Raw genomic sequence first — 16834 nt, 5'->3', positions numbered from 1 at the left:
TTTCAGTTTTGGGCTGAAAATTAACGTGGCTGATAATAGCCTGACACTGAAAACAAAAAAGACGGGTTTTGCGCATTATTGGTAAATGTCAGGCTTAGATAGTTCTTAGTTGACGCCCCTAGGTTTTTGGTTATTTTTTTTTACCACCCGGTTTTGAGTAATGTCACTGAATGATCAACCTGCTATAAAGTTTTGGATACACAAGATTGTGTTTTGGGTCCTTTTGCTTCCGGTGGAAATGTTTTGGCTTCTTGCCAGGCGCATCTATCTTTTTTTAACGATGGCTGCCAGGGCCCTCTTGTAAACGATTTGTTCAGTGGTATTTTTCGCCCGCTTTAAATTAGCGGCAATTAAGTATTCCCGATAAAACGGACTAACATCTAGAACTTTTTAAAATTTCCCAACCTCTTTTTTTTTATTTTTTTTAAGACCCATATTTTCCCTCTTTATTTGTAATTTAAGCTGTAAAAAACCCCAAAAAAAGAACCCCCGTCAGATAAAAGGACACGGACAAAAAAATTTTATTATACAATTCACCATTGGCTTGGTTGTTTCACTCCCACCCCCCCTCCACCACCCCCCAACCCCTCACCCACATTACCCTGTTGTCTTCAACAGTCGTAACGTCACTTCCCTCGTAATGAAGCATGGTAACTTAGTAACTGGCTCTAAACTCTCGGAACAATGGCGGACGCCCTTATGAAATACATCTCCTACGAGCATATAAAGTGTATTCAAAGGGGGAAAAAAAAACATTATAAATCTGATCATGTTTTGACTTTTACACATTTCGATCACAAGACATATTATGAAAAGTTCTAGCCAGCATGAAGAATAAAAAGTACCGATTTTCTTTGTTTAGATCACGATGGCCGCCGTTGCCGGGCGACGTGACATCAGCTATTGAATCCTGTTGTCCTTCATCAATGCACGCAAAAGTGAACTATAGATAGAACGAAGTTGACATCACTCAGGTCTTGTTATTTTTTTTTGTTGTATATCATGTTTACGAATAATTCTCACTAAACTGTATTAAACCATACTGTAGATAGTTCGAGTTGACGTCACTCAGGTCTTTGTTATTTTTTTTTTGCCATCCGCGTTCATGAGTAATTCTCACTAACTGTATTAACCAGACTGTAAACGTTCAAGGTGACTATAGTTTTGTGGATGGTTCGTTATACTTCAGGATGGCAATTGTTGTGAGTTTCTTGCCAGCGCATCATCTATAGTACGTATGGCCCTGGATAAGAAACTCACAACATTTGCCATCCGGAAGTATAACGGACCAACACAAAAATGTGTGTTTCAATGAACTTTTTAGTCGGGTTAATACAGTTCAGTGAGCATTACTCATAAACGTGGATGGCAAAAAAATAACAAAAAACAGAGTGACGTCAACTTCATACTATCTATAGACGAGTATGCGCTTGGAAGAAGCTCACAACTTTGCCATCCGGAATATATACGGACCCAACACACAAAACCGTATGTAACCTTAAACGTTTATAGTCTGATTAATACGTTTAGGGAGAATTACTCATAAACGCGGATGGCAAAAAAACAAGAACAAAGACCTGAATGACGTAAACTTCCTTCTATCTATAGGTTACCTAATAATAAAAACCTCTTAGAATTTCCTATAACCGGACAAAACAAAAACTTACCAATTGGATTCAATATCTGAGTCACGTCGCCCAGTGACGGCAGCCATCGTGATTCTAAACAAAGAAAATCTGTACTTTTTATTTATTCCTGCTGGCTAGAACTTTTATATTTCTTGTGATCAGAGTGTGTAAAAGTCAAAACATGATCATATTTATAATGTTTTTTTTTTTCATTGGATACGCTTTTATGCTCGTCGGAGAATATTTCATAAGGGCGTCCGCCATTGTTCCGATTGTTTAGAGCCAGTTACTAAGTTACCATACGTCATTACGAGGGAAGTGACGTCATGACTGTTGAATCCAATTTGATTTCAACCATTTTTTCCATTTTCTCTTTAGGGTTACACGAGCTTTTCTTCATTTGTTAATAGATAGTATGCGTTTGGCTAAAAAAAACCCTCTCAAACCTGGGACTTCGAAATGTCTTTATAAAGTCCCAGGTTTGTTGTTGAGAGTATTTTGCCAATTAATATGATTGATATTTATTGAAGGACGTGTTTTTTGGCCAAAGAAGAAGAAGAAGAAGGAAGGGAGGAGGAGGAGGAGGAGGAGGAGGAGGAGGAGGAGGAGGAGGAGGAGGAGGAGGAGGAGTAGTAAGAAGAAGAAGAGAAGAAAAGAAGGAAGAAGAAGATGAAGAAGAGAAGAAGAAGAAGAAGAAGAAGAAAGAAGAAGAAGAAGAAGAGGAAGAAGAAGAAGAAGAAAAGAAGAAGAAGGAAGAAGAAGGAGAAGAAGAAGAAGAAGAAGAAGAAGAAGAAAGAAGAGAAGAAGAAGAAAAGAAGAAGAGAAGAAGAGAAGAGAAGAAAAGAAGAAGAAGAAATAAGAAGAAGAAGAGAGAAGAAGAAGAAGAAAGAAGAAGAAGAAGAAGAAAAGAAGAAGAAGAAGAAGAAGAAGAAGAAAGACCCGAGTGACGTCATCTACGAACTATCTATACACAACGTTTCATTCTAAGGAGTCCTTCAGAGCCATTGGGCCCATGTAGCGGAATTTATCCGGTTTCTATAGCGTGAAACGTTCAATTTCAATTGTTTACTATCCTTTGGATAGGACGCTAGTCGATTATTGTCAACAAAGTCACTATATCCGACGCTTAGTTTATAACGTCATTTTTCACCTACTGCAATTCAATTGTATTTTCTTGGGTGCTTTCACTCGAATATTTTGAGTTTCTAAAGTCCACTTAATTGAAATTTTAATTCATATAGGGAATGAGATTATCGGAAGAGTAGCGTCCCTTGATTGGACGTCACCCATAGTATGTGACGTCACCGGCGGAAACGTTATTAAAGAGAGAACGTCATGTTGTTTGTGCGCATGCGTCTCTCGTCCTCGCTTCCGGTGAAAGCGGCTGAGACACTTCAAAACCTAAATTGACGTTCTCTCTGTAAGGTGGACGTCCATCAAGGGACGCTATTCTTCCGCTAATCTCATTCCCTATAGTTTTCCACCAACATGCACTTATTTACAGGTTTGATAACCCAGTTCCTTATGGGCTCATTGTTTTTTATGGATATCTCAAAATAATCACGCAAAATACAGTCCATTACAAAAATATTAGATTAGGCCCATAATTGGGGTCGGATGTCAGACCTGCATATTATTACAACTCGTATCCTAGTTTCAAAAGTCCACTTAATTGAAATTTTGATTGATATTGTATACTTATTTACAGGTCTGAACCTAAATCCTTTTTTTTTTTTAATGACCTTTATATAGCGCAATATCCACTAAATGTGCTCAAAGCTCTTTACAAGGGGTCCCTGGTCAACAACAACATTTAACATGTAGGACGGGACATGACGCCTGTTAGGCGATATTACAATTTTTCGGATAAAGGCAACGCTGTTAACGGGCAGGTACTCATTTTACACCCGAGTAAGTTGAGATAATGTGAGTAAAGAGCCTTCTCCAAGGACTCAACTATGTGCCGAGCGCGAGGCTCGAACCCAGGACCTTCCGATCCGAAAGCGGGTATCATACCACTAGACCACAAAGCCGCACATTGGCTCATTGTTGTAATGGAAAGCTAAAAAAAAATGACGCAAAATATACTCCATTCTAACAATGTTAGACTTGGCCAGAATTGGGTTCGGATGTCAGACCTGTATATATGTATACATTGTCTTGGATGCTTTCCTCCAATATTCTGAGTTTCTACATTCCACTTAAATGAAACTATTATTCATATGGCTTTTCCACTTATTGAAATTTTGAGCTTTTATATAGGGCAATATCCACTTAACATTGCTCAAAGCGCTTTTCAAAGGGTTCCTGAAAAACAGCAACACGTAACATAAAGGTTGAGACACGACACCTGTTTGGCGATAATACAATTTTTTTCCCGAAAGAGACCACGCTGTTAACGGCCAGGTACTCATAATTTTACACCTGAATATTACGAGAGAATGTGAGTAAAGAGTCCAGTTACCAAGAACTCAACTATGCGCCGAGCGAGGCTCGAACCTAGGACCTTCCGATCTGAAAGTGAATGTCATACCACAAGACCACATAACCGCACTTATCAGGCTAAAATGTTTTTTTGTTTTTTTTAATTTCTTTAAATGCCGTTTGTCGTTTTCACGGAGTATTGAAAGATTTAAAGCCATTACGGGGAAATCCAAAATCAATACTATTTGAGAATGTGAGTAAAGAGTCTTTTCCAAGGACTCAACTATGCGCCGAGCGAGACGCGAACCCAGGACCTTCCGATCTGAAAGTGAATGTCATACCACAAGACCACATAACCGCACTTATCAGGCTAAAATGGTTTTTTTTTTTAATTTCTTTAAATGCCGTTTGTCGTTTCTGGAGTATTGAAGGATTTAAAGCCATTACGGGGAAATCCAAAAATCAATACTATTTGAGAATGTGAGTAAAGAGTCTTTTCCAAGAACTCAAACTATGCGCCGAGCGAGACGCGAACCCAGGGCCTTCCGATCTGAAAGTGAATGTCATACCACAAGACCACATAACCGCACTTATCAGGCTAAAATGTCTTTTTTTTTTTTAAATTTCTTTAAATGTCGTTTGTCGTTTTCATGGAGTATTGAAGGATTTAAAAGCCATTACGGGGAAATCCAAAAATCAATACTATTTGAGAATGTGAGTAAAGAGTCTTTTCCAAGAAACTCAACTATGCGCCGAGCGAGGCTAGACCTAGGACCTTCCGATCTGAAAGTGAATGTCATACCACAAGACCACATAACCACACTTATATTGCTAATAACGTCTTGCTTTTAAAAATTTCTTTAAATGCCGTTTGTCGATTTCATGGAGTATTGAAGGATTTAAAGCCATTACGGGAAATCCAAAAATCAATATTCACCCAAGCTTTTCGGCTTTTAATATTTCATAATAAACGCACAATCGCCTTATCTCGTGACGTCACTAAGTGGCTATTTTTAGAATCTCTTTACATCCGGGAAGAATAGGACAACAAATGATGATGATGATGATTTGAAATGAGTGGTTGTGTTTTGTTTTATTATTATTATTATTATTATTATTATTATTATTTTATTATTATTATTATTATTATATTATTATTATTATTATTATTATTATTATTATTATTATTATTATCATTATTTATTATTATTATTATTATTATTATAATTATCATTATCATTATTATTATTATTATTATTATTATTATTATTATTATTATTTATTATTATTATTATCATCATTATTATTATTATTATTATTATAATTATAATAATATATAATAATAATTATTATTATTATTATTATTATTATTATTATTATTATTATTATTATTATTATTATTATATATTATTATTATTTATCATCATCATTATTATTATTATTATTAAGTTTTTATTTATTATTTATTTATATGTTGTTGTTGTTCTTTTTTCTTTTTTTTAAATATTCGAGTCTTGTCTTGTGTTGACTCATCTTATTGATAGGCTATGAGGCCTAGTCGACGTGTACATATATACAGGTCTGACATCCGAACCCACATATGGTCCTAGTTTAACATTGTTGTAATGGACTAGTTATATGTAGCGGTTTATTTATTTATTTATTTATTTATTATTATTATTTTTTTTTTTTAGATTTCCATTAAAACAATGAGCCCATAATGGAATTGGGTTATCAGACCTGCAAATAAGTGCACGTCGGGTCTAGGGGTATGACACTCAAAAAAAAAAAAATAATTGAGCTTTTATATAGCGCAATATCCTCTTAACGTGCTCAAAGCGCTTTACAAGGGGTCCTGGTCAACAGCAACATTTAACATGTAGGACGGGACTTGACGCCTGTTAGGCGATATTACAATTTTTTTTCGAACAGAGACAACGCTGTAAACGGCCAGGTACTCATTTTACACCTGATTACGGCGAAAGAATGTGAGTGAAGACCCTTTTCCAAGGACTTAACTAAGCGCTGAGCGAGGCTCGAACCGATCCGAAAGTGAGTGTCTTACCACTAGACCACATAACCGCAAAGAACGAGACAAGACTAGCGTCAGTTAGGCGATAGTGCATTTTTAAAATTTCAGAGACGGCCAGGTATGAATGAATGAATGAATGAATGGATTTATATAGCGCCTAGATCCACAATGTGCTCAGAGGCGCTTTACAATGCAAATAAAACACAAAAATAAATTGATAATTTAAGCATAAAATCCAGCATATTGGAATTTTCATTAATCAATTTGTAATTTATTTACCACGCACTGTGCTACAAGATGAAAATTTAGGATATCTATAACATGTAGGCCTAATAGAAATGTTAAACATCAAATGATTTTCTAAAGAGATGTGTTTTAAATTTCTTTTTAAAGTTTTCAAATGTCGGACGTTTTTTTTAGGGATGAAGGCAGTTGGTTCCATAAGACGGGTGCCGACTGGCTAAAAGATCTCTCACTAAAAGACGATCTACAGCGAGGAACCTGAAAGAGATCTTGACCACTAGATCTAAGTTCTCTCTCCGGTATTCATCTTACACCTGAGTAAGCTTAGGGAATGTGAGTAAAGAGCCTTTTTCCACTGACTCAACTATGCGCCGCTCAAATTGGGACTGGAACTATGGACTTTCCGATCCGAAGGCGAGTGTCATTCTACCAAAACCGGATAGTCGCACATTTAGAATCAGAACCTAGAATTTCAATCTTTCTGTCTCGAATTTATAGGATGTGTGAATGTATTTATTATTTTTTGTTGTTGGCTGAAGATGGGTTTTAACCCTCTCCTTACCAACTATAGAGAGTTCGAAGATGACGTCACTCAGGCCTTTCTTATTGTTTTTGCCATCCGCGTTTATGAGTAATGCTCACTGAACTGTATTAACCAGACTATAAACGTTCATGGATACACACAGTTTTGTGTGTTGGTCCGTTAAACTTCCGGATGGCAATGTTATGCGCTTCTAAGCCAAGCGCATACTATCTATAGGAAAATCGTCACTTCGTTACGATACAACCAACATTTTTCTTATTCAAATTTCTCTTGTACATCATTAAAATTTAAAGAAAATGAGCACAGTGTGTTGGAGAGCATGTTTTTTTATGTATCGCAAGGATCTTACTGCCACTGTGTTTGAGTGATAAAACATCTATTTGTGTTAGTTGGGTGTGAAGTTTTGGGGGAAATCCTGAAAATGGCTGGTAAGGAGAGGGTTAAGCCCGAAACGTTCAGTGTCTAGTAATTTATCTATTCATCCATTTATCTATTCATCCATTTATCTATTCATCCATTTATCTATTCATCCAGTTCTAAGGTTCGATCGTGGCCTTCGTAAAGTTATGGCCTGACACTGACCAAAAAGTGACGTCAAAATGCCAGTCTTTTGCTACAAAAGAAAACAAATCGTGAGATGTATTCAATAGTTCAACCAATGAAATAACTTGTTTCCATGAGCTCTACTAACGACAACTCACTAGGCGGTGTAAAAACCAAATAATGACGTCAAACTGCCAGTCCGTTTGGATTTCAGTATCAGGCTATAACATAACGATGGCTACGGGACAACTCACTCGGCCGTCTACAAACCTAAAAATGACGTCAAAATATGGATCTTAATGCGGCTATGTGGTCTAGTGGTAAGACACTCGCTTTCGGATCGGAAGGTCCTGGGTTCGTCCTCGCGCTCGGCGCATAGTTGAGTCCTTGGAAATGGCTCTTTACTCACTTTCTCTCACCGCACTCAGGTCTAAAATGAGTACCTGGCCGTTAACAGTGTTGTCTTTGTCCGAAAAATTGTAATATCGCCTAACAGGCGTTATGTCCCGTCCAACATGTTAAATGTTGCTGTTGACCAGGGACCCCTTGTAAAGCGCTTCAGCACGTTTAGTGGATATTGCGCTATATAGAAGCTCAATTTATTTATTTATTATGATTTATTTAATGGGTTTTGGTGTCAGGCTAAAAGTTGACGATGGGTTTGATCAGCTTAGAGCTTTCTTGCCTGGTGAGAATGGTTAAATATGATGTCAGCTTACGGCAAGGTGACCCAAGTAATTTAATCTGTATAGATAGAACGAAGTTGACGTCACTCAGATCTTTGTTATTGAATTTTTGCCATCCACGTTTATGAGTAATTCTCACTAAACTGTAGTAACCAAACTATAAACGTTCAAGGTTACACATGATAGTTTTGTGTGCTTGTCCGTTATATTTCCGGATGGCAATGTTGTGAGTTTCTTAGCCAAGCGCAGGGAATCTATAGATAGTATGCGCTTGGCTAAGAAGCTCATAACTGTGTGTATCCATGAACGTTTATAATCGGGTAAATACAGTTCAGTGAGCATTACTCATAAACGGGGATGGCAAAAAACAACAACAAAGACCAGAGTGACGTCATCTTCGAACTATCTATATTAGATGGGGAAAGACTAGCCTATAGCAGAATAGGCTTAGTGAAGTGAATGAATAATGGATGTAAATAGAAGCGTATTATCGCCTATATCGCGTATTATGCGAATCGACCTTGCAGTACTTTGAAATAGTTTATACTGACGGGGTTTTCTGTGTCGTTGATGATGCGGTGGTTGACTATGATGATGGTGATGATGTTGATGATGATAATGATGAAGTGGAAGATGAGGAGGAGGATGAGGAGGAGCAGGAAGAAGAAGAAGAAGAAGAAGAAGAAGAAGAAGAAGAAGAAGAAGAAGAAGAAGAAGAAGAAGAAGAAGAAGAAGAAGAAGAAGAAGAAGATGAAGAAGAAGAAAAAGAAGAAGAAGAAGAAGAAGAAGAAGAAGAAGAAGAAGAAGAAGAAGAAGAAGAAGAAGAAGAAGAAGAAGAAGAAGGAGGAGGAGGAGGAGGAGGGGGAGGAGGAACAGGAGGAGGAGGAGGAGGAGGAGGAGGAGGAGGAGGAGGAGGAGGAGGAGGAGGAGGAGGAGGAGGAAGAGGAGGATAAAGAGTTACAAAAAGAGAAGAAGGAGAAGAAGAAGAAGAAGAAGAAGAAGAAGAAGAAGAAGAAGAAGAAGAAGAAGAAGAAGAAGAAGAAGGAGGAGGAGGAGATGGAGGAGGAGGAGGAAGAGTAGGAGGAATATGATGATGATGATGATGATGATGATGATGATGATGATGATGATGAGGAGGAGGAGGAGGAGGAGGAGGAGGAGGAGGAGGAGTTACAGGAAGAGGCACAGTAGGAGGGGAAGGAATATAAAACCATTCTAATATAAGCTTCCCACCATGTATTCCAATCAATAATATTTATAATATCATTCTAGTCCTACAAGAGTAGTATAAACAGTCATTCTCTGTTAAAACACATTTTTAAAAATTTGGCCTGAAAACGTGTCCTCCAAATATCAATGGATTATAAGGACCATCGTTTTTTAAATTTTTTAAATTGAGCTTTAATATAGCGCAATATCCACTAAAATGTGTTCAAAGCGCTTTACAAGGGGTCCGTGGTCAACAGCAACATTTAACACGTAGACGGGACATGCCGCCTATTAGGCGATATTACAATTTTTCGGACAAAGACAACGCTGTTAACGACCAGGTATTCCTTATACACCTGAGTACGGTGAGAGAATGTGAGTAAAGAGCCTTTTCCAAGGACTCAACTATGCGCCGAGCGAGGCTCGAACCCAGGACCTTCCGATCCGAAAGCGAGTGTCATACCACTAGACCACATGGCCGCACATCTTGCCAAAAACTCTTAAAACTAGTGACGTAAAAGGAATTTTCATTGAAGCCCAAGTTCGGGAGTTTTTCACAAGGTGATTGTGATTTTAATTGATCGATTTTATTTTTCAATCTGGTTATTTTTCCAGATCACGGCAAAATACAGAGAGATATGTGACCCACCGTATCGAAGCGGTATCATGTCGGGATGCACTCGGTAAGGGACATTGAATTCATAGCCACAAATATCCAACTTGGGTTTAATTTCTGTACGTTATGGTGGAGTATAAAGACTATATCTTGCATTGCAAAAACTTCTAAAGTCCATTTTCTCATCATTCTATCTCTAAATTCACTTTTTGGGTTCTGAATCATCCCTACATGATACCGTTTTGAGACGGAGGGTCACATATAAGACTACCTCTGTCATCCTATGATGCATTCGGCAACTCAAAAATTAACTTTTACTTTTAACAAGTTAACTATCGTACTTACTTACTGTGTGGGAAAATACGAATTTATAAATTTGGCCAGAAAACTCGTCCCTTCAAATAATTATATCGATCGGTTAAACGACTACTCATCTTAGGCAAAAACTCTCAAACCTGGGACTTGATCAAAGACGTCGCGAAGTCCCAGGTTTGAGATTTTCTATTTGCCCGGATGAGAACCATTTAAATCGATTAATATTTGTGATACGAGTTTTCTTGGCCAAAATGGGGAGATCAATCAATTAAAAGTTTATTTTAAGCCGACTGCCAATAGTCATAACATCTCTCTGAACAAATTTTTCTTACAATTATAATAATAAATGGATAACATACTATTAGTAAACGTTTAAAGCTTAAATAATAAGTAATCATTTTTAACTTGAATAATAATAATAATAATAATAATAATAATAATAATAATAATAATAATAATAATAATAATAATAATAATAATAATAATAATAATAATAATAATAATAACAATAATAATAATAATAATAATATATAATAATAATAATAATAATAATAATAATAATAATAATAATAATAATAATAATAGTAATAATAATAATAATAATAATAATAATAATAATAATAATAATAATAATAACAATAATAATAATAATAATAATAATAATAATAATAATAATAATAATAATAATAATAAAATAATAATAATGACGCGTTTTATCAGTGCACGATAGAATCGCTGTATTAGGCCACCACTGTGTTATTGCTGATGCATCCTTCATCATTCAAAGACTGAACTTCAAAATCGATAAGACATACTTTCAAATGTCAGATTAATGAAAATTGACAACAAAGGTAAATGCTGCTATGTGGTTTAGTAGGTATGACACTCGCTTTCGGATCGGAAGGTCCTGGGTTCTTTTCATAACTGTAGATAGCAAGGTTTCGTTGCAAAATACACATTTTGAGTCGTGTTAAATGTGAGGCTTTGTGGTCTAGTGGTATGACACTCGTCTTCGGATCGGAAGGTCTGGGTTCAAGCCTCGCTCGCTTGGCGCATAGTTGAGTCCTTGGAAAAATTTCTTTACTTATGATCACATTCTCTCACCGTACTCAGGTGTAAAATGAGTGCCTGGTCGTTAACAGCATTGTCTGTGTCGGAAAAAAGAATGTAATATCGCCTAACAGGCGTCATATCCCGTCCTACATGTTAAATGTTGCTGTTGGCCAGGGATCTCTTGTAAAGGGCTTTGAGCACATTGAGTGGATATTGCGCTTTATAAAAGCTTAAAAAGCCCAATCCTGCATCATAAAGACTTGAATTCGAAATCGATAAGACAGACTTTCAAATATCAGATAAATGAAAATTGACAACAAAGGTAAATGTGGCTATGTTATCTCGTGGGTATGGCCGTGGCCATCGTAAAGTTATGGCCTGACACTGACCAAAAAAAGACGTCAAAATGCCAGTCTTTGGCCACAAAAGAAAACAAATCGTGAGTTGTATTCAATAGTTCAACCAATGAAATAACTTGTTTCCATGAGCACTACTAACGACAACTCACTAGACGGTGCAAAAACCAAATAATGACGTCCAACTGCCGGTCCTTTTGGATTTCAGTATCAGGCTATAACATAACGATGGCTACGCTGATACTGACCAAATAATGACGTCAAACTGCCAGTCCTTTTGGATTTCAGTATCAGGCTATAACATAACGATGGCTACGGCCTGACACTGACCAAATAATGACGTCAAACTGCCAGTCCTTTTGGATTTCAGTACCAGGCTATAACATAACGATGGCTACGGCCTGACACTGAACAAAGAATGATATCAAACTGCCAGTCCTTTTGGATTTCAGTGTCAGGCTATAACATAACGATGGCTACGGCCTGACACTGACCAAATAATGACGTCAAACTGCCAGTCCTTTTGGATTTCAGTACCAGGCTATAATATAACGATGGCTACGCTGATACTGACCAATAATGACGTCAAACTGCCAGTCCTTTTGGATTTCAGTGTCAGGCTATAACATAACGATGGCTACGCTGATACTGATCAAATAATGACGTCAAACTGCCAGTCCTTTTGGATTTCAGTATCAGGCTATAACATAACGATGGCTACGCTGATACTGACCAAATAATGACGTCAAACTGCCAGTCCTTTTGGATTTCAGTATCAGGCTATAACATAACGATGGCTACGCTGACACTGACCAAATAATGACGTCAAACTGCCAGTCCTTTTGGATTTCAGTATCAGGCTATAACATAACGATGGCTACGCTGATACTGACCAAATAATGACGTCAAACTGCCAGTCCTTTTGGATTTCAGTATCAGGCTATAACATAACGATGGCTACGGCCTGACACTGACCAAATAATGACGTCAAACTGCCAGTCCTTTTGGATTTCAGTACCAGGCTATAACATAACGATGGCTACGGCCTGACACTGAACAAAGAATGATATCAAACTGCCAGTCCTTTTGGATTTCAGTGTCAGGCTATAACATAACGATGGCTACGGCCTGACACTGACCAAATAATGACGTCAAACTGCCAGTCCTTTTGGATTTCAGTACCAGGCTATAATATAACGATGGCTACGCTGATACTGACCAATAATGACGTCAAACTGCCAGTCCTTTTGGATTTCAGTGTCAGGCTATAACATAACGATGGCTACGCTGATACTGATCAAATAATGACGTCAAACTGCCAGTCCTTTTGGATTTCAGTATCAGGCTATAACATAACGATGGCTACGCTGATACTGACCAAATAATGACGTCAAACTGCCAGTCCTTTTGGATTTCAGTATCAGGCTATAACATAACGATGGCTACGCTGACACTGACCAAATAATGACGTCAAACTGCCAGTCCTTTTGGATTTCAGTATCAGGCTATAACATAACGATGGTTACGGCCTGACACTGACCAAACAATGACGTCAAACTGCCAGTCCTTTTGGATTTCAGTATCAGGCTATAACATAACGATGGCTACGGTATGGCACTCGCTTTCGGGTCGGAAGGTCTTGGGTTCTTTTCATAATGGGACATAGCAAGGTTTCATTGCAAAATACTCACAATGTGTATTATTTATCGTGTTAAATGTGGTCCAGTGGTATGACACTCGTCTTGTGATCGGAAGGTCCTGGTTTCGAGCCTCGCTCGCTTGGTGCATAGTTTAGTCCTTGGAAAGAAAAGCCTCTTTATTCACATTCAGTCACCATACTCAGGTGTAAAATTAGTACCTGGTCGTTACCAGGCGTAAAAAAATTGTAACATCGCCTGACAGGCGTTATGTCCCGCCCGTCTTTAATATATGTTAAATGTTGCTGTTGACCAGAGACCCCTTGTAAAGCGCTTTGAGCACATTTAGCGGATATTGCGCTATATAAAAGCTCAAAAGCGCAGTTGGTAGGGCACTCGCTTCATAAGCAAAGGGGCCGATACGATTCCGAGTGCAGTCGAAATTTTTTCTGCCCCCCCCCCCCCCCCATCATCCCCCCTGTCCACCCAGAAGTGATTGGGTAGCTTAGTCTGTTAGATCTGGCGGAAAGTGCTTTGCGATTGACTAGCGTCCCATCCAAAGGATAGCAAGCACTTGCAATTAATTGTCCGTTCCACGCTATAGAAATCGGGACAATCTCCGGCTCCATGGGCCTCATGGCTCTGAAGGACTTTTTTGTTATGTGATTAGTTCTCACTAGATTCGCTCAATCAGACTACGTGACGCATAGTTTTGTGTGCTGGTATTTGATTGTACAGGCGTGTAGAACTAGTGAAAATTTTACTTAAACGAATACAGTTGATGAATTGTTCACATTCGGACTACTTACTGCTGTCCGAGTGGCGTGTTTATGATCCCTTCCACTATGTGTCAATTGGCTTCAACAGTCTTGACGTCACTTCCCTCGTAATGACGCATCATAACTTAGTAAATGGTTCTAAACTATCGGAGCAATGGCGGACGCCCTTATGAAATATTTCTCCGACGAGCAAAAAAAATGTATCCAGAGGAGAAAAACATTATAAATATGATCATGTTTTGACTTTTATAAATTCTGATCACATGAATTATGAAAAGTTCTAGCCAGCATGAAAAATAAAAAGTACGAATTTTCTTTGTTTAGAACCAAGCTGCTCGTTGCTAAGCGGACGTGACATCAGACTATTGAATCCAATTCCCCGTGCCGAGTTCATCCCGACTTAATAGAGGTTTTGATACGGTAGTGACAATTATGTGTCGCCCCCTCTCTATACGGTGTTATGTGTGGGTGACGTGAAAGAGTAAATAAGAAAGAAAGAGAGTGTGAGAGAGATAGAGAGAGAGAGAGAAAGAGAGAGAGAGAGAGAGACAGAGAGAGAGAGACAGAGAGTGACAGACACAGAGAGAGAAAGAGACAGAGAATGAGAAAGAAAGAAAGAAAGAGAGAGAGAGAGAGAGAGAGAGAGACAGATAGAGAGATAGATAGATGGAGAGAGAGAGACAAAGAGAGAGAAAGAGTTAGAGAAAGAGAGAGAGAGAGAGAGAGAGAGAGAGAGAGAGAGACAGACAAAGAGAGAGAAAGAGTCAGAGAAAGAGAGAGAGAGAGAGAGAGAGAGAGAGAGAGAGCCGGGGGGAGATAGATAGATTAATAGATGGATAGATAGATAAATAGATAGATAGATAGGGAGAGAGATAGAAATATAGATTGATAGATAGATTAATAGATGGATATATATATAGATAGATAGATAGATAGATAGATAGATAGATAGATAGATAGATTCATAGATGGACAGATAGATAGATAGATATATAGATTGATAGATAGATATATAGATGGATAGGAAGATAGGTAGATAGATAGATAGATAGATAGATAGATAGATAGATAGATAGATAGATAGATAGATAGGGTGACAGATATATATATATATATACATATATATATATATATATATATATATATATATATATATATATATATATAGAGAGAGAGAGAGAGAGAGAGAGAGAGATAGACACACACACACACACACACACACACACACAGAGAGAGAGATAGATAGATAGACACACACACACAGAGAGAGAGAGAGAGAGAGAGAGAGAGAGAGAGAGAGAGAGAGAGAGAGAGAGAGAGAGAGAGAGATAGATAGATAGATAGAGAGAGAGAGAATATAAAATACACACACATGCCAGCCTTGAACACACACAAGACTAGTTAGTTAATTGTCACATTACGTCGTGCTCCCAACGCACTCGTTAAAGCCTAAAAGGAAATTACAGTCATCAGCGCCGTAAAACCCTTTAAAAAAAACAAAAAAAAAAAAAAAAAAAAAAAAAAAAAAAAAAACCCAGTCATCAGCAGCCGGAAATGGAACAATAAATTAATGACATCCATTCCATGTTTAAAAAAAAAACCAAAACAAACAAACAAACAAACAAACTAACAAACATACTCAATCAACAGTCCTCTTATTAATTTGTATGTGCCCTGGGGGAGTTGGCTGTGGTTTAGTGGTACGCCACTCGCGCTTTCGGATCGGAAGGTTCTGGGTTCTCTTCGGAATGGTGGATCACTATAGATAGTTCGAAGATGACGTCACTCAGGTCTTTGTTATTGGTTTTTGCCATCCGCGTTTATGAGTGATGCTCACTGAACTGTATTAACCCGACTATAAACGTTCATGGATACACACAGCTCTGTGTGTTGGTCCGTCATACTTCCGGATGGCAATGTTATGAGCTTCTTAGCCAAGCGCATACTATCTATAGATAGTATGCGCTTGGCTAAGAAGAAGCTCACAACATTGCCATCCGGAAGTATAACGCACGGACCAACACACAAAACCATGTGTAACCTTGAACGTTTATAGTCTGATTAATGCAGTATAATGAGAATAACGTGGATGGCAAAAAACAATAACAAAGACCTAGTGACGTCACCTTCGTACTATCTATATCCATTTTTTAATTTTTAATTTCAAAATACTAAAAATTTGTATTTCTTATCGAGTTCTGTGTGCGACTTTGTGGTCTAGTGGTAAGACACTTGCCTTCAGATCGGATACGAACCTCGCTCGGCGCATAGTTGAGTCCTTGGAAAGGCTCGATTCATGTTAGGCGCCACGGTCCCAACCCCGCTGCTTGTAAGACTAGTGAAAGTGAAATATTATAGGGCTGTGATGCATTTAGCCCTGATGGTCGGTTCTCTGATTGTAATTAATATTGCTTAACAGGCGTCCTACGTGTTTTGTTGTTGCTGTTGCCTGGAGACCCCATGCAAATGGATTTGAGCACATTTAGTGGATATTGCGCTATTTAAATGCTCACGTTTGTTTGCTTGTTGTTTTGATTTTGGTTTTAATTGAGCTTTTATATAGCGCAAGATCCACTAAACGTGCTCAAAGCGCTTTACAAGGGGTCCCTGGTCAACAGCAACATTTAACATGTAGGATGGGACATAATGCCTGTTGGGCGATATTACAATTTTTCGGACAAAACACAACGCTGTTTACGGCCAGGTACTCATTTTACACCTGAGTACGGTGAGAGAATGTGAGTAAAGAGCCTTTGCCAAGGACTCAAT

At 37.9% G+C, this 16834-nt stretch overlaps 2 protein-coding genes across 2 annotated transcripts in view; one reads left to right on the top strand and one right to left on the bottom strand.

Annotated features, from left to right (window-relative positions):
- LOC144960414 (uncharacterized) overlaps positions 1–16834 on the top strand; it is a 240165-nt gene that overhangs the window by 65052 nt on the left and 158279 nt on the right.
- LOC144960731 (voltage-gated inwardly rectifying potassium channel KCNH6-like) overlaps positions 10981–16834 on the bottom strand; it is a 20843-nt gene continuing 14989 nt past the window's right edge. The window contains exon 4 of the mRNA XM_078894021.1: positions 10981–11054. Within this exon, the coding sequence (XP_078750147.1) occupies positions 10981–11054 (74 nt within the window). The remainder of the gene's footprint in view (positions 11055–16834) is intronic.

Source organism: Berghia stephanieae, chromosome 15, assembly GCF_034508935.2.
Source record: "Berghia stephanieae isolate SIO BIC M18660-M18661 chromosome 15, UCSD_Bste_1.3, whole genome shotgun sequence".
Classification (NCBI taxonomy): domain Eukaryota; kingdom Metazoa; phylum Mollusca; class Gastropoda; order Nudibranchia; family Aeolidiidae; genus Berghia; species Berghia stephanieae.
The sequence above is the reverse complement of the archived record's forward strand: the minus strand, read 5'-3'. Positions and strand labels throughout refer to the sequence as shown.